The sequence below is a fragment of the Poecilia formosa genome, unplaced genomic scaffold, assembly GCF_000485575.1.
Source record: "Poecilia formosa unplaced genomic scaffold, Poecilia_formosa-5.1.2 Scaffold112, whole genome shotgun sequence".
Taxonomy (NCBI): domain Eukaryota; kingdom Metazoa; phylum Chordata; class Actinopteri; order Cyprinodontiformes; family Poeciliidae; genus Poecilia; species Poecilia formosa.
In genome coordinates, this window is record NW_006800051.1 from 665,964 (window position 1) to 685,063 (window position 19,100).

Genomic DNA, 19,100 nt, shown 5'->3' on the forward strand with positions numbered 1-19,100 from the left:
TCACCACACCGCACGCTCATTGGCCTGCAGACCTGAATCCTCCTAACCAATCATACGCTACTCCGGTGACGTACATTCTCCGGCGGCAGCTCTGATTGGCCATGGGGCGGGACGATGGGATTCCGTCCTGTTTAGGACTTGCGCTGATTGGCTGCAAGGTGGGGATAAGGAGAGACTCAGCAGGAGAATTTGGGAGTTGGTGTTTTTGTGGATCTTGGTGAAACTACACTCCACCTGTGGATCGAGTGGCCACGCTGAACTTGCAGACCAACTACTAAAAACACTGGGAGTTTATAAAACTTACATAAGCTCATGTAAAATCACAATCTAAATGAATGACATCTTGATCGGTTTAGGAAATAATAGTTTGATGAAGGTTTGGGGATTCTAGTTGATTCATATTGGCAAAACTTGTCAAAATGTATATATAGAAATAAAGAGGCGATTTCGAAAAAAGAAAAGAAGCCTCTTTTCCTGCTCTGCGTTCCTGATTAGAATCGCAGCTCTCCTATTGGTACGCAGCCTCGATCTTCCAACAGCTGTTCTGTTTTCCCACACTCTTATTGGTTGAGACGTCCCGTCCGTCAAATTTACTTAGACACGAAGCCCCGCCCTTCCTCCCTTTTAGTGCTGTTTTATTGGCCACTGTACTCCTTCTCGCTGCGCCATTGGCCGGCCGGGCTGGTTGTCAAGTCTCGGGTCTTCATTCACCATTTTGCGACTGTAGTGTAGAATGTCCAGGGAAGGAGTTACTGCTCCTTTTAAGTTGCTTTGCCGGAGAAAGATGAGCGGCCGCTGACGGGCAGCAGCGGACCACCGTGCCCTACTTTACCCGGCGGAGGAGCATCTTGTGAGGGGGGATTCAGAGAGGAATCTGTATTATCTCCGGTGAGTACAAGCTTGCCTACAAATCTCCTCCTGCAGCACTGCAGAGGGGCTTGTTGTGCCTTTTTTCCCCACACCGTAACGTTCATATTTACTGTGGTTATAAACATAGTTAGCCGGGGGCCGGGAGGAAAAAAAGGGGAGCGGTGCGGCTGGACGTCAAAAACTTTCCCGGAGAAATAAAAACAGCGCCATTAAAAGTGAATGTGGACTTCCCCAGAAATAATTTCCACCCCTTCATCCTTAGTGACACATTTTCTTCCTGTTTTGGGTGCTTTAAGGCGGCTGTCACTATTGATTTCTCTCTGTTTGTGGGCCTTCCTCCAGCTTATTGACACTTTCTCCCTCTCTGTACAGCACAAACTCACCCTGACAGCTTTAAAGCCATCGACTTTTTCCGCTTTTCTTCACTTTGTTGTATTATTGAACACCCCCGTGGCCGTTTAGGTAACTCGACAGGCCACGGTGAGGTCAGAATCCCCCCTTAACCCGGTTATTTCCCGGTTCCTCCGAGCAGAGGACCTCTTAGCGGCCTGATTACGGAGCGCCGTAGCTGCGGCCTGGTCGCTGCACGCCTCGGCCTGCGGCTCTCATGGAGTAAAACTGGTAGTAACTGCGGTACTACGAGGTTGACACGGTACTACCAGCTTGAAGCAGAGGTGACGACATCCCTGCTTGTTGTTTGCATTCTCTGGGCCTTGTCGAGATGAAGTTAGCAGCTGTTATCTCTGGATTATGATGATGCATTTGTTTACACGCCCCGGCCTGCTGTGAACAGCTCAGTAGCAGCAGCCCTGTTTTAAACTTAAAATAAGTGTAAAGCAATTAAAGAAATGTAAAATATTCACATCGTGAGTGGAATGGATTTAAAAGTTAGAAAGTTTCAAATGTACACGCATAATAAAACCACAACTAGAGCTGATTTGTGGTTTTCCGCCCTGTCTGAAAGTTTTATTTGGAAATTTGCTGCCTTATGTTTTTCTTTTAGCCACAAATCTCTGACCTATGAATCAGAGGCGCTTAAATAGTCTCTAGAGAGATGAACAATGGTTGTGTCTACCAGCAACACACAGCTTCTGAACCATCAACAAGTATAATGGACACAATTTGTTCTCATTATCTAAATTTCCTAAATTAACCCCTAACATTTAATTTAAAAGCTGGTTTTCACTGAAGAAAGTGGAGAACAGTAGAAATGTCAAGGTTTTCAACTGTTTCCATGTCAGGAATGCTAAAATGACACAATACATGGTTCATATAGTTTATAGTTTGGATGACAGGAACAATTTTCTCTGGTTCATAAGCCCCTCCACTACCTGTTGCTGCTCACTGACTGTCAGTATTTCCTCACTTAAACCAACAGAAAATATCTAAACTTTGAAAAGGTATTAAGGAACTTTTGGTGTTTTTACTTCAAAATAATGCAATCCTGCAAACTGGTTTCAAATGAAAAATAAAAAGTTAATCTTCTCTAGTTTTATAAACATTCTTAATGTTTCTTTTAAAAAAAAAAAAAGTGCTGCTTTTTCCATCCAGAAGAATGTTTTTGTTTGTTAAGCTGCGCGACTGGCCTGTGAATCATACGAGCTTAAACACACACCTAAACTGGAGAGAGATGTACTAGAGTTGTGTTTACAAACACAACAAACGACTGAGGAAGGAATCAGTTTGTTACATCAGTCATAAAGACGCATTTTGATCTTTATTTCTACAGTTCAATATAGTTGATTTTCAAATCAGAAAGTTATCCTGGACAAAATGGAGAACAAAACAAACATCAGAACTAAATAAATATTTATATTTTTCCAGATTTTGACAGTTTTTTTCCGTTTCTTGCCTGGACACTCCTCAACCCAGACCATGACAGCATATAATCCAGCCTGAGAAGGATGTGTACATGCACATATGCATATCCTTTCTTTATGCGTAGCTGCTAAATCTGAACTTTTAGGTCAAAACAGAGACTTTGCAGGTTTAAAAAGTTCCTCTTAGTCATTTTGTAGCTTTGTTGTCGTCAAATTTTAGCAAAATGTTTTTAAAAGCTGCTACAACCACAAATTACTCAATACCAACAATGTAATTCGACTTTTTCCACTAAATACTCATAAGCACTCTGTGCACTGTGTGTATGTCAGACAGCCCAATAAAATCAAATTATTCCCATAAACAGAATAAAAACATGCATTGTTCATTAAAGAGCTCACACTGAATTAAAGAAAATATACATACAATAGACAAACTTAATGATATTCCAGACTATTACATTATTCAAGTAAAAATGTTAATGTAGTATTTTTACTTTCACTAGAGTACATTTTTGGTCGTTTATTTGTACTTTTACTTAAAGCTGTGTTATGTAACATTTATAAGACCTATTTTTCAATATTTGCTGACAGTTTCACTGTCCTGACTGTATGTTATGAGACAGTTAATCGGTGCTAAGTAGAAACAACCAATCAGAGCTAGGAGGCGGGTCTTAACGCTGTCAACCACCATCTCCTTGCACAATATTATGCTACATCTAGCATCGCCTGTTATGAATGCTAAGGCTAGTTAGCATGGCCACCAATGACAGCAGATAAACGGTAAGTTGTTTCTTTGCCATTGGCACATTTAACAGCCACTACAGGAGACTGATTGACAGCGCTAAGACCCTCCTCCTGACTCTGGTTGGTTGTCTTTGTTGGGGTGTTGCATTAGGTCTATCTTTTCACAGATTATTTGACTGGAAATGGTGACAGTTTTAACAAATATGTAAACATATTCTTAACAAAAGTTACCTACTGCCGCTTTAAGTACAGATTTGAGTACTTTCCCTACCCTAAATAATTCACCCAGCTCGTCATGTCGGCTCATGAAAATCCTCCAAATTAAAACCAATTGGACTTGTTACCTCTCGCTCCCCCACTGCATAATTTCATCCCGGTTCAGCTGGTTGCATCAGCGCACCTTTAAGCTGTTATCATTCAGCTCATGGCTCTGACACCAGCTGTTGTACTCCGAGCACTACTGAGTAAACACATGCGGCATAACTCCATCGTGACCAAGTAAGGCCAGCTGCCAAATTATTTTATGACGGCCGCTTTCCCCTAAATAGGGATTTACATAGAGTGCGGTGATGGCGATGAGCTCACTGTCCACTATCACTGCCTGTGTGATGCAGCAGACATTAAAAGGCCGTGAATTGAACTCTAGCTTCTGACGACAAAACAGGCTGTGAAAAGGGAGCAGAGATGAGAACGAGGTAGGAGAGACATTTAAGTTAACAGACAAGTTGGCACGCATGTTGGTGGTTGATAGACGTCAAGACAGAAGATTTTGACAGCTGAAAATCGCAGCAGGAGTCTGGGAGAGATGACAAGGCTTAAAGGGCTGCTTTATTCCCTCTCTTTGAGTACATGTTGTTAACATATTTCCAGCTCCGTGGAGACTGAAACACTCACAGCAGCCTTGACCTGAATCCTGCAAACAAACAGTTCTGCAAGGCATCAGAATCAATGCAGCGCTGCCATTTAGGATTGTTTTAGTATCCGTTTAATCAATTATACTGATAAAGACGAAAAAAGCTTTTTTAAAATCTTAAATGCAAATTGAATATTTTTTCTACAACTTCTACTTAATTTGCTTAAATACTCTGTTATTTCAGCAAAAGTCAATATGCTCTAGTTAACAATTAATCCCAACATTAGCTTTAAAAAATGGCACATTTTACAGATTGTTTGGCTTTAACCATTTAAGACGTTTTTTTATCCAGTAATGGAAATGCAATTCAGTTAATTTGTTTTTATCTTAAATGCAAAAGGTATATATTTTCGAACAGTTTTTGGGTTTATTACTGCTCTGAATATGTTGGGTTTTTTTTTTTTAGTAAATGGCTTTTTTTGAGTCTGTATTTTCTAGTTAATGATTAATCGATTACAAAATTGGCCTAAAAATGGCACACTCTACAGATTTTTCATTGAACCGTTTGCATCTTTTTATCCAATAACAGAAATGCATTAAAAGATGAAAATAAACAAATAATTCAGTTAATTTGTTATTGCCTAAAATGCAATAACATCGTTCCTCTAGTAAATCTGAAAGGTATGAAACTGAAACTACCCAGAACACTTGACGAGTTTTGGGTAGAACATATTTACAGACAAAGAAGTTTATATCTTAAATGCAAAACATTTTTCTAAAGTTTAGGGGTTTATTGAAATTGTTGGGGGTTTTTTAGGAAGTGCTTTTTATGAGTCTGTATACTCCAGTTCTTGATTAATCTGATTAATCAATTCTCATTAATCTTCTCTCTTTCTGAAGCTGTGAATGAGAGATTCTCTGAATGACTCCCGCGTGACTTTACAATTATTCTGCTTTTCTGGATGATTGCGGCTCAGAAAGAAAATGGAGACGAGGGGCAGAAATCGATATTGGAAGGACGAGGGAGTATAATAGTAGCAAAGAGAGAGGGAGGAATAAAGTAACGGGAAGTTAGGTAATGGTCTTCCACAGGAAATGGAGTTCGTAGGGGCGGATTGACTCCGCTTTGAAATACACAGATAAAGGTCGCCTCGGAGAGAGAGAGAGAAAGGGAGGGTTTCAGTATGTGAGTGCAGGAGGAATTCCCCCGCCTCTACTGCCCCAGCCAAGAAATAGTGTGTGAGTAAGGAGTGCACGCAGAGAGGCTTGTCTGGGCAAAACTCACTATTTCCATGCTGCGTTGTAAGACTGCATTGTGTTTACCCTACAATATTGTCTCCTGTTTTCTCTGTGTACCTGCAGTGGATGCAGGCTTTGTGTAATGTGAGTAGGACCTGTTATGTAATGAGTTGAAGAGTAATGAATATGCAGAGCACACCATTCGGATGGACATTTGCATCTTAAAATGACTGGTTACGGGTTATATCCAGCTTTTATCGCAGTGCCACTTTTCAGAAACCTCTCGCTTTAACTCATCTTTCCGTATTGTGTGCAGTGTTTAGGCTTGTGTAAATGCCAGATGAGTAACCCACGCTTTCTGTTTTTTCTTTTTCTTTCTCGCAGAGTCCTTGACAAGTAAAGTGGGCAAGTGCCAGGGTCGCACAACCAAAGGCAAGACAGAATGAGAAAGACAGGCCCCGACAGAGGAGAGAAGTAAACGGACAAAACGCAAACGGGAACGCCAAGGAGATACTGTGGGATAAATAAATAAAAAGATCTGTTTGGAGAAAAGGCCAGCGAGATAAAAAAAAAAAAAAGATGAAGCCGATAAAGAAGCAAGGTCGGCGCTCCCCTCAATCCACCCGGACCAAAGGCGGGAAGCGCCGCGGAGTCGGGGAGACCTCAGATGGCGGAGAGAAGAGAGATTCAGATGAGAACAGAGATGAAAGCGGATCCCCTCAAAACCGAACCCTCTCATCATCTTTCTCCTCCAGTTCCCACTCAGACTCCTCTCAGGCCGGCCTAGTGACAACGCGAGACACTTCGGATGGGGAGGGAATGTCCGAGACTTCGGTTTTGATGGATTCAGGGAAACTGCTGACGTCCTCTGATGAAAGATCTGGGAGGTCGGCACTAAGCGGCAGCAGTAGCCACTGTGACAGCGGCGGCAGCAGCTGCAGCAACAGCAGCACACCGAGTGCCAACAACAGTCCGAATCCCGCCTCCAGCCGGAAAACCGCCACTTTCAAGGCGCGCGTTCCCAAGAAGAAGTACACTTCTGAGCACTGCTCAACAGCGACTGCCAGCAACCATAGCGACCCTCCATCCTCTACACCCCCTCCGCCAAGCGGTGGGGTCCTCAGCCGGGGGTCAACAGGTTCAGGAGTTGAAGCCAATGTCTCTTATTCTGACAGAAACAGTCAGAGTGGGAATCTGATGGACAACTTTCCCAGTGGAACAACTGGCAGGGAGAATTCCCAAGAATCCCCAGGACCTCCCACATTGTCTCTTGTAATGGAAAGGCCCGGAAGAAATGAAGAGCGAGTTTCCCCCAGCCCCCTGCCCCGATGTTCTTCAACAGACACTGCCAGCGAACACTCTGCTGACCTGGAAGTGGTCGGTGACATGCCGGCCATCTCACATTCTATGTCTCATTCTGCGCCCAGCCTTCCTGACACCCTGTCAGACACCCTGGCTAAAGGACTGAAAAACCAACGCGTCCTCGCCCGCCAGCTCAGGAGGCACAAATCTGAGGAAGTAGGGGGTGAAATGAGAGACAAAGGGAGGAGTTCAGAATTTGTGTTCCGGGCTGGAGTGGTACGTAAGGTCAGCGGCGAATTCGGTTGTTTGGAGGTGCAACTGAACGGCGAAAAGACGATGTGCAGTTATCCTTACCGACATGATAGCCCTCCAGGGGTGGTAGAAATTATTTTAGATGCACCTCCACCTGGTGTCCATACAATACCCATTGGCACCCGTGTCTGTGTACCATTTGGTGATGAAGACAGCAACGAGGGCCAGTTGCAGTGGTACAGAGAAGGCATGGTGACTGAGGTGGACACACACCCTGCTGTGGCCAATCGTTACCGTGTCCTGCTGTCTGAGGGAAGGCCCAATTCTCTGGATGTAGAAGATAGCAGAGGTGCTACCCATGCCGTATGGGTCTCCCGGCAAACTCTCCGTCTTCTGGTGCCACCATGGGATCTAGATTTGCCATCCTGCGGTGGCCACGGAGGAGAAGAGGGTGTCAGAGAAAAGGATAAAAAACATGAAGAAAGGGAAGATATAGATGTGGAACAGGAGGTGTGTACCATCAGCCAAGGAATGAACATTGGCATGGGTTCGATGTTTGGGAGGGAAATGTCGTACCCGGGTATTATCACTGTCTCCTCGCCAGTTACTCGAGAATGGGAAATTGAGAAAGACCGGGAAAGGGAGAGAGAGCGTTTGAGGAAACAGGAGAGAGACAGAGAAAGGGAGAATAATGCAAAGCAGCAGCAACTCCACCCATATATGCCACTCACCCCAGAAGAAGACATGGAGGTGTCCCACTTCAACATGATCCCACTGGGAGCAATCAGATCTGGGACCAAATCAACACCAGTTCACCACCAGATTGTCTCAAAGCCCCCGTCTGGCTACCTCAATTCCCACCTGCCTGTTGTGCGGGGCATTGGGATTCCTCCCACACACCTGGCCCTCAATCCCCACCCTAATCCATCGAATGTCCTCTTAGGCCTTGACTCAACAAATGCCGCAGCTGGTGCTGTCATTACTGCCCCTCAGCTGCCCCCTCTGCCTCCCATCTCCTCCTCTGCATCCTCCAGAGCAGAGAAGGCTTCTGGAGGAGGATCATCCGGTGGCGGAGGAGGACCAGTGTCGGGTTCGAACTCTTCCTCTGCAAACCGTTCCCGCACTCCTCTCACAGCAGCCCAGCAAAAGTACAAGAAGGGAGATGTGGTGTGCACACCAACGGGCATCCGGAAGAAGTTCAACGGGAAGCAGTGGAGGAGGTTGTGTTCTCGGGAGGGCTGTTCCAAAGAGTCCCAGCGTCGAGGATATTGCTCCAGACACCTTTCAATGAGGACCAAGGAGATGGAGGCCAGCGGAGGCGGCCGGGAGCGCAGTGGAGCCAGCAGCACCGGGACTCTAACGCCGTCCGACCTCCGACTGGGCAGTGGGAGAGCCAGCTCAGAGTTTGACTGGGATGAGACGTCAATGGAAAGCAGTGAAGCCAGCAGCCGCGGAGGAGACTCCCGTCCCCGCTTGGTGCTGCCATCCCTGCTTCCCCAGGACTTGTCTCGTTTTGACTTTGATGAGTGCGAGGCAGCAACCATGCTGGTTTCTCTGGGGGGTTCCCGCTCTGTCACGCCTTCATTCTCTCCCATTTCCAATCAGTCTCCGTTCTCACCAACCCCGTCACCCTCCCCATCGCCTCTCTTCTGCTTCCGCCCTGCCACTTTTAGTCCAATCACTGCCCCACCTTCACTTAATCCACGCCGCCCTCGGCAGCTCAGCGGCACCAAGATGGGTACGCCGGGCTCTGAACGAGAGCGCCACCTGTCAGCAATTGTACCCTCCATACAGACCAACCTCACCTTTACAGTCCCTATGAGCCCCAACAAGAGGAGGCCTGAGACCCACCCGCCCCCTCCTCTACATTTAGTCCAGGACTACCAAAATAAATCGGACCAGCAGCAGCTGATGGGTTCAGGGGGCAGTTTGGCTGGAGACCCAGCTGCTTTCAGAGTCCTCTCCCCACACAGTCAGTCCACAACACCTTCCTCACTTCCCTTTTCACGCCCTCGCAGCGCCACCAGCAGGCCGTCGTCCTCCGCTGCCTCTACGCCTCCACCCATGCTCGTGTCTCCAACGCCTCCTTCCCCATTGCCCCAGGAACCCTCTCCACGCCGCATAGTACCCCTTCGCGACTCCCCTGTCATTGTCCGCAACCCAGACGTCCCCTTGGCGAAGTTCTCAGATGGTCCATTAGTAAAAAGAGAAAGAAACCAGCTAAGGGAGAAGAACCAGCCGCAGCACTCCACTCCCCCAGGCCTGCAGGCCCCGGTCCCCATCAACGGGGCCACCACCAATCCGGCGGTCCTCCTGAGGAACCCTGCATCCACCCTGGTCCTGGTCACCTCCAGTTCTGTAAGAATACCTTTAGAGTCAAAGGTGTTTTTTTATGCAGATGTTTTAATATTTATGATGGGATTTGATGTTAGGTTGTCCTGTGAAATATTTTCATCCTTACAGATTTCACGTTTCTGCCTTTTTTTTTTTTTTTCTTTTTTTTTTAGCAACAATTGAATGCTTCAGAAATTTTTTAGTCTACTTCCTGTTGTCAGATTAAGATGGAGTAATGGCCAGGCTAAGAAAATAATAAAGTTAATTATGAGAATAAAGATCTAATTAATAGAAGAATAGAATTGCACAGTACAACGTTATTGTCGTATTATTACGACTTTGTTCTTGTATTATTACAACTTCTCACATTGTCCGAATAATATTCTGGTATTTCTTTACTTTTATACTAAAAAATAAAGTTAATGTGATGAGTAATGTCGTATTATTTTGACATTACTCTTGTAATATTATGACTTTGTTGTTGTATTATTATGACATTATTCTCATACTATTACAAAGTACTCTTGTTTTGTTAAGTCGTTATTCTGGTATTGGTACATCTTTATTGTATTTTTCCGACTTTACTCATAAAATTATGATTTTATTGTTGACTTATTACAACTTTATTCCTGTATTTTACCGACTTTCTTCTAAATAATTTTTTAGATTAAGATAGAATATACGTTTAATTTGTGTCACAGTTTAGTGTTCAGTTGCAATCACTACTGTTACCAGAAACAGATAAAAGTCATATTTAAAGTTTATTATGAAACATATTTTGGTGTAATTGAATTCAGCCAATGATCTGACTCTTAACACTTACATAAATAATGTTGAACATCTTTTCACATTGATGTAATTTGGCAGTTGACGGATAAAAACTACATTAAACACAAAACCTTTTCTTAAGGTCCTGTTTATGTGTCTCTCTAGAGACCAGAGGGCCATATAAAGAGCAATGGCGGGCCATTTAAAGAGCAATGGCGGGCCAGATTTGGCCCGTGGCCCTTGAGTTTGACACGTGTTCTCTAACAGGTTAAATAATTGATGTTTTCTTCAAACAGACTCAACGTCTTTCCAATGTCTCTCTGCAGTCGTTGACCCCAGTCACAGCAGGTCACGCCGCGCTGTCCGGATCCTCCGTCTCTGCCCCTTTGGGCTCCGCTCTGTCCTCGTCCGGTTCTGGCGGTCGGGACCGGAAACCCGAAGGCTACCAGGACACCTCGGGTGGTGCGCTGCCGCAGCCGGTGGCCTGCCACCCCACGCCGACCGCCCTGCTGCCGCTCATACTGCCAGCTGAGTCGCCGCATCCGGCGCCGCGCAAGCAGATCATCATGGGTCGCCCGGGCACAGGTAAGGCAGGCGGAGGGCGTGGCGGCCACACGACACCTGCGGGTTTGACCTTTTGTTTTTGTCAGAGGCAGAAATCTGCTGAGCTACGCTTGGTTTTACTGCGCTCCTCTCGGTTTCTTTATCTCTCTGGGTTTACAGCCGTGTCAACAGAGTGCTTTGGCTATGACTCACGGATCGTTTACAGCTGCTTGTAGCGTAACATTTTAGAAAATGCTTTTCTGTCCCTGAGTTTTCAACTGAGAGGAAACATTATCCATTCCAGTCGGCTGCAAACTGCTTTCTTAGAAATGCTCAATTGTTCTCCAAGGGGAAAAAATTCCTCTTTTGTCTGGAGTTCTAGCTGTGAACTCAGGGGAAAGGAAAGTTTTTACATTCACGCCTTTTTGAAACACAGACTTGCAGCTAATTCTAAACTGGAGTCAATTTTACATAATTTTCGCAGGTTTATTAAATCTACATTTCTGAAATTTGCTATCAGGAAACATTCGAGTGTGCTAAATAGATAGGAAATGTCAGCAGGTCTGTTTGAGAGTCACATTAGGAGTTAATTTGTAGGTTATAGCATTATTTAAATGCAACATGAAGTGTAAAAAACAAATTACACTAAAGACTATTTTCGTCTGTTTGACCAAAATTGAGCCAAAATTGAGAAACTGTATGTTGGAAAAACTAAGTACACCCTTGCCTCTACTACAGGATTTAATAGGAAGAACTGCATTGATTAACTGATTGTCTCCAGGTGTGATCACCATTCAGCTCATTTTTCATTTAACCACTTAAACTTACTTTATTTTGTATTAGAAATTCATAAAATTACATATCTGAGAATGTTGTTTCAGTAAATTACCTTTTTTTGAGTCTGTATTCTCCAGATAGTGATTAATCGATTACTAAATTAGTTGATGATTATTTCATTAGTCATCTGATAGTGATTAACCGTTTCTGAAAAAAACATTTATCTTTTGTTAAATATCACCCAGCTCTACCTCCTCAAACTGTTGATTTGTGGGTGTTTTAAGCATAAGTTTAAGGGTGTACTTACTTTCTTCTTCCAATAGCTGCGGCTTTGTGTTTGCGGTTGCTTAGCTGTGTGTGTCCTGGGGTGTAACTGTACTGCATATCTGTGATCAGACGTTTGCATGAAAGAAAATGTGCTAGGAGGAGTACAGGTGCTTGGGTTCATCGTGTTCTCTGTGCCTGTTTCCATGCCAACTTTGTGAATATGACAGCATGTGCGAGCGCTGGAAATGTAACGGTGATTTTTACCGTTTTAAAACGCCTCGACGTCGGAAATCCGGTCGCTTCACAGCTGATGCTGACATTTGTGGAGTTTGTGGAGGTGTGAAGTAAAATGACATCATTTTACTGTTTTACATTTCACCTCCTGATGTTAAATAATCTCCTAAATTTAAAATGAAACTGCGTTTCCTAGCTGAGGTGTGAATATCAACAGCTTTTATAAATGAGTTGCTCTGGCAACGTCCCAAACCTGCTGCTGGCTGTGTGTAAAGTGTGACTCAGTGCGTGTAGTGCTTGTTTTTATCCTTTACACGCGTGTTTGTGAGAGATAAGAGGAACATCACTGAAACTTTAAAATCTGTAAGTGTTGATATGTCTGGACATGTCCTCCACTCCTCTGTGAGACACAAACAGAGTCCTGTCCCTGTTTTCAGACAATCAAACAGCCTCAGACGGACCATTAAGGCCACTTGATGCGAATATGTTTCAGGGGGGTAATCGTATTGCCGACGTGTTGTCATGGATACACCGCTCCACCGGTTCAGTAAATTGTCCGAGCTGATTACGGCCGTGCACTTTTCTTTTTCCGCCTGCTTGTCACGTCCGTCGCACTGCTGCTAATGGCCACCTGCCTCTGTAGTGGAGTATTTTCTTTACCATGCATTTTTAAAAAAGAAAAAGAAAAAAGCACCTAAAGGCTGCAGAGGCTGCAGGCAGCTCGCCTAAATATAACCCAGCGCCTCTGCAGCTGCATTGGCATCATAAGTTTCATTATTGCTCTCAGATGTACACTGCTGCGAGAAAACGCAGCACACATTGAGTGGATTAGCATGTAGTTGATGAACTCATTTATTTATTTAAGTTAAACACATTGATTACAGATTAACGACACACAGACTGATGTTTCCTGGATGATAGGGCGATAAATCAATTTTAGCAAATAATCTTATTTTTGGTTTTGAAGATTTAATTTTTGGAAAATATGTTTTTTTTTTTCCCCAACAATGTATAATGTAATTGATATCGTAAGTCAAAAATTTGCTAGAAAAATACTCAAACATTTTTATATTAATCTCAGAAATTTTCTAAATTTTTATTTTTTTATTTTCACAGTTTCAAAAGTCGAAAATATTCACTTGAAACTAAAATATTTCCATGTTTTTTAATAGAAAATTTCTGAGATTAATCTCAGAATTTTTGGTGGAAATGTTCTCGGGGTTTGTTTTGTTGTTTTTTTTCGTATCTACTACGGCCCTTAAACACGATTTCCATACTTCAGAATGATGTCAGCATACCCAGGGCAGCCATCTTGGGAAGATGACAAACACCCAGCTTCTTTTAGCAATAAGTTTTAGTTTTGGGTGTCTAAAAAAATGACACTTCTAGGTAACGGCAGTGCTCCGTTACCTAGCAACCCCAGCCAAGCCCAGCCTGTTACCTAGCAACCCCAGGGGAACTCCAGCTGGTCAGCTGGTTAACGGCTGCTGAAAAAGACAGTTGTTTTGTTGTTGACTTACCATCAAGAAACCACTTACTGCATCATTGTTGGGTGTGCAGGAGGCTCTACTTCTGCTTTTCAAAGCGTACATTCTCCAAAGAAGTTCAAAATCAGCAAAATCTCATTATTTAAGAGTGATTTTGTGCATATATGTGATGAACATGTTTTATATAACTTGTTTATCACATGTTCTTCACCTTTAATACTGCTTAAATGTTATTTTCTGGGGAACTTTGTTATTAAGTAATGACCAAAATATTGGTGATTTTTATTTATGACTGAAGGGTGGAAGTAAGACAGTGGAACTGAAAGTGAGCTGCCAGCTCGATTTCTGAGATTGAAGAGTCATGTTTAGACTGCAACATGTTACCGTCAAAATGTTAACATTTTTTAAAAATTCAGGAGCCATTATTTTGCAATAGATAAAACTAATAAAACACTTTCCACTTGAAAGCCAGACACTGGTGTCTGAGGCCAATAAATACTCCACAAAAACTGAATTTTTTTGTGTTTTGACTCTGTGGCACGAACAAGAACAAATTAGGCCATTAGATTTTAAATTCCTCAAGAACTCTAGCAGATTTTCTAGGACTGCAAGTATTAGCAAATATTAGCTCATTTCCGGTTTAAACTGTGTTTGTGAGTTTCAAGAAGTAAAATCACAGAATTTAAGGAGAACTAGTGTCATATTTTGTACACAGTTGAAATATGAGGTGTTAGCAGTTCTTAGCTGTTAGCAGGTGCTAATGTGTGTTACTTTACTAGTGTGAAAATGGTTTAACACCAAAGTGTTTCTGATGATTTCTGGAGAATTGGATTCATATTTTCTTCATTGTTAACACCAGAAAATTGCCAGAGTGTGATCCAGTCTCGCATATGAAAACCTTTGGTGTTGCTCCAAGGTTGAGCATATAAGAGGCGCTTGAAGATAATTAGCTTTGCTGCAGTAATAAGTGCTTACAAGGCTTCCAGGTAATCTCTGATGACTATTTTTGTGCTTATTTCATCATACATCTAATATATGAAACCACAATATTAATAGACAAGCAAGTGGTAAACAGCATGCAAGCAGGGAGAGCATCAAGCACTAATCTATATTAAGCTCATACATTTGCTTGCAGTGTATTCTCAGGAGAAATACCAACTCTGCTCACACTTGGGCTCATTTTCTGCGTGGTGTAGCCACAACTGTGGGAGGAAGCAGTAAAAAAGTGATGATTTTGCACTTCCATTGGGTCACATTTTGACTCTCATGCCTCTTCAGTGTAAATATTATATAGGATGGTGTTTAATATGCACAGCAGACAACACTGCAATCCTGTTTACCCCTCATTGATGTTGGAAACTGTCAAAGAAGCATCTTCTACAATTGGTGTGGGATCCAATTAAAGATGAACAGAAATGGCTTAAAGTATTTTTGAAAACCATCTAATGCTAATTTTCTGAGAGTAAAGCATGTAAAACTAGAAAATAACCAAACGTTGAAGTTAGATGATGAGGATGTTTGAAACGTGGTGACTGAAAGAATATAATAGATTAGAATAGAAATATTTTTATTGTTCTTCAGGAGAAATATGACGAGCAGTTGTGGCAAAGATAAAAAAATAAAAATTAAGAGACAAAATCAAAATGCGCACCTGTCTGCTCTTTGTTTGTTTTGCTCTTTGGACAGGCTGTACTGAAGTGAAAATTTCCCCTGGGATTAATAAAGTATATTCATACCAGCAGAAATGTTATTTAAAATAATAAAAACTGTAAGTACCAGCAGGGAACCACCAGTAGACGTATTTTTCACATGTGTTTTAGCTGCAGATGCCAAATGATCAGCTGCTGTCGTTGCATTTTAGGTAATAAAATCTTTTCTCTTATTTCTAAAAGGATTTGAATTCATTTGATTTTTTTTAATGTATTTCTAATATTGTATTAAACAAGCTTCAGTGGCTAAATTAATAATCTGCAGAATCTGTGATTTTTTTTTTAATTATTATTATTAAATTAATTGATTAATCACCAGAATTTGTTCCTGTAACTCGGCCCTAATATTCAATCGCTCGATTCACAGGAGGGATAATGTTAAATATATAACATGTTTTCTGGTATTTGTAATTTATTTTTTAGAAGCAAAATCTATTAAAATTGTGTTTGGAATGAAATTTTTTTATTTAGAAGCTAAATTTGAGATGAACAGTCAAAATAAGCAATAAATCAGTTGATCGCATGATAAATTTAAATTAGCTCAATAATTTGATCTGTCTCTCTAACAACAATTGGAAATCAAAAGTCTTTAGTCTGGTGCTTTGGTTTAAACTAAACCTCCTTTTGAAGGATAATTTTATGCGCAGTCACTTTATAATTTATTTTGTTGTTTGAGTTGTTTTGTTTGTTTATTTTGAATATTTAAAATGTCTTTCAGTTCCAGTGTTAAATGTTCATTAGAAATTAAAGATCATTTACCTTTGTGAACTTGCGTCATTATTTCCATTATATTGCTGGACGATAAGTTATCAAAATAAGTTATGAAACTTTGTCACAGTGACAGGCCTGTAAGCAGCAGATTTGTGCTTTTTGCTTGGTGGTTTCTACAAAACAACATGAAATGAGCCAAGAAAAGTTCAGCCAGTTCGTGTCCATTTAACTCTAAAATATTACACTCATTTTGTATCATAGCCGCCGATTGCCTCCAGCTAGCTGACTCAAGTTAGTTTGTTTATGTTGCGTAACAAAACAGTTATCGGTTCCTTGAGGTCTGCTGTAATAAAATTTCTAGAAAATTCAGAATCAGCTGCAGAACTACGTCCAGGATGAGTCGATAATGTATCCTAGTTTACGAGTTGTGGTGGTGGTGAAGCTGAATTTGACCTCTGACCCACTCATGTTCCCATGAGCTCCAACTCGTCAGCGGTGCTACCCCCCTCTAACAAACCCGCTTTATGTGTCAAACATTTGAATAAAGTTAACTTCCTCAGCTGAAGTTCCTCCTGCAAACAGCCGGGTTAAAACTAGCAGAAAGTTGGAAACAGAGTGGATTCAGTCGTAATAATCGTCAGAATCGGCATTTAAAACGGCAGAGTGAAACCAACTGCGAAAATTATTCTGACGATTGATTGAGAAAACAACTGGCACATTTTTCATTTAGCCACTTTAGCTTATTTTGTAAAATATTAGAAATGCGTTGAAAGATGCAAATAAGCAATTGAATTTCTTTTTTAAATAAAAAATGCACATAGGATTTCTATAGCGAATGCTTGGTCATTTGTAGCAAAGGACGTAACTGCAGCAACATCAGTTTAATATTTTCTAAAGAATTTGAACCAGGTGAAGAACTGCCACTCGAAACAAAGAATGTTTTTTTTTTATCTTAAATGCAGAATGTATATATATTACCTTTTTTTGAGTCTGTATACTTTAAGCTAACAATTGAGTACTAAATTAGTTGATGACAATTTTAACAATTGATTAATCATGATTGTATATGGAACACTATTTGGAAGGGTTTCCATTTTAATACTTAGTTAGCAGATTATTTTTTAAAGGCTTTGTTGTCTCTAGTGGCCTTTATTTGTAGGTAGTATGACAGGAAACAGGGTAATCAGAGGGGAAGACATGCAGCAAACATCACCAGGCTGGGAATCGAACCTGCGACTACCGGCATGAGGACCAAGGCCTCCATATGTGGGTCATGCTTTGCCCCTGCGCCACCACAGCACCAGATTATTAATATAAAGTGAACAGGGAAACTTGTCATAAAAATGTTTATTAGGTGTAGAGCAGGGGTGTCTAAACTTTTTATCACATGGACCAATTCAGTCAAAAGTATTTGTGGGCCAAGAAAGTGAAAATAAAACTGAAATAAATCAGTAAATAATAAAGTGCTGATATTCGTGGCACTCATCAAAATGTGATGTTTGTTGCCGTTTTTCTTAAACTGTATGATGACTTTGTGTTTTTATGAAGTAAAGCACTTTGAACTGCCTTGTTGCTAAAATGTGCTACACAGATAAACTTTGATTGATTGATTATAGATACTAAACTTAAGGAGGAGTTTGCACATTCACTCTATTAATAGAAAGACAAAGATTTTGGTCACTTTCTTTCAAAACACGTTGTATTTAGCCAATTTTAATAAATTAAATAGAAACTGATTATTACAAAAGTATGACGAATAAAACTTTGTCATACTTCACATTTTCCATTGTTAGAAAATTACGTTAAAGTCTCCTTACCACCATTTGTATCATTTTTTTAACAACAGTTGTGGTCTGCAAAAACTCTGTAAAAGGTCCATATTTGGCCCCCAGACCACATTTTGGACACCCGTCGTGTAGAGAATGTCTCATTTTCATAAATGACGATTTTGAAGTGATAAAAGTGTGAAGAACAAATAGTTTTGTGTAAGTTTGCATGAGTTTTGAGTCCAGATCAAAGGAAGTGCTGAAAAATAACAGGTTCCTTCATCAGAGCCTCTCACCACATGACCCCTCAACCCTCATTACCCTGTGGCCCGATCTGGCTCTGAATGCTCCATTCATGGACTTCCTGCTCAGGGCTTTTCTATGAAACTGTGTTTTTCAGTGGAACCTGCAGCCAGAGGGCAGAACATCGTCTTTCCTCTGAAATCACAACCAACATCGTCACATTTCACCTTTTTTTTCTTTGTTTTTTCCAGTTTGGACCAACGTGGAGCCTCGGTCAGTGCCAGTGTTCCCCTGGCATTCGCTCGTCCCGTTCCTGGACTCCAGCCAACCAGGAGCGGCCGGCCAGCCTGCTGATGGCCAGCAGCTTGTTAATCAGAGCAAAGGTAGCAACATGACCCAGCTGCTTTTCTTAGACAGAGGAACAACCGGTTCTCTGGACGATATGTGATGGGCTGTGTTCACTGCAGGAATTTAAAATTAAAACTCTTCACTGACTGAATATTCTCAGGTTTCTGAGTTTATGTAAAAAAGAGAGCAGCACCTTTCAGTTAGTTATTTTATTTAATTTTAAAGTAATTTAATCTTTTTTTATTTAATTTAGTTCTTTACTATTTTATATATTTATTGACTGTATTTTTATTTATTTATACCATTATTTTATTTATTTCTCATTTTATTTAATTTTAAAGTAAAATTTTCATTTTTAATTTAGGTTATTTACTATTGTGTTTATTTTATTAATTTATTTTATGTTGGTATAATTATATTAAGTTATTTTATTTGTTATTTTACTTTATTTTAATGTAATTCAGTATTTGTATTTATTTATACTTGTTTATTTGTTATTTTATTTCATCCACTTCTATATTTTTATTTAATTTATTCCATTCTACCAATATTTAAGGTAGATATTTGCATAACCTCATACAAAGGAAACCTCTTTTTACTCTGCCTCACATCCGATCAGACTAAACCTTTCCTGTTTTTGGTCAGGATTGCCAAGACAGTTTCTATATTCTTGATGACAGAAGGTTTTTGAAGTTTTTGCATTACTTAAATAGAGATTACTTTGCCTTTAAAGAACTTGGGGAAAGCCCAGATGATGGTTCACATCGTTTGAGTTAAACAGAAGCACAGCTGTGGATGTATTTTAAGGTTTTCATGTGAAGCAAACCACTTCC

At 41.2% G+C, this 19,100-nt stretch overlaps 1 protein-coding gene across 8 annotated transcripts in view; it reads left to right on the forward strand.

The window, feature by feature from the left end:
* Positions 1 to 669: 669 nt before the first annotated feature.
* The window catches only part of cica (capicua transcriptional repressor a), a 40,634-nt gene continuing 22,203 nt past the window's right edge, over positions 670 to 19,100 (forward strand). For 4 of the 8 annotated variants that reach the window (XM_016675301.1, XM_016675298.1, XM_016675302.1 and 1 more), the window contains exons 1-4: positions 671 to 888; positions 5,911 to 9,438; positions 10,509 to 10,767; positions 18,171 to 18,302. In XM_016675301.1, coding sequence (XP_016530787.1) covers positions 6,106 to 9,438; positions 10,509 to 10,767; positions 18,171 to 18,302 — 3,724 coding nt within the window. In that variant the 5' untranslated portion in view covers positions 671 to 888; positions 5,911 to 6,105. Of the gene's footprint in view, positions 889 to 5,572; positions 5,671 to 5,910; positions 9,439 to 10,508; positions 10,768 to 18,170; positions 18,303 to 19,100 lie in introns of those variants that run through there. The other 4 variants (XM_016675300.1, XM_007559987.2, XM_016675303.1 and 1 more) reach the window with 3 other exon arrangements.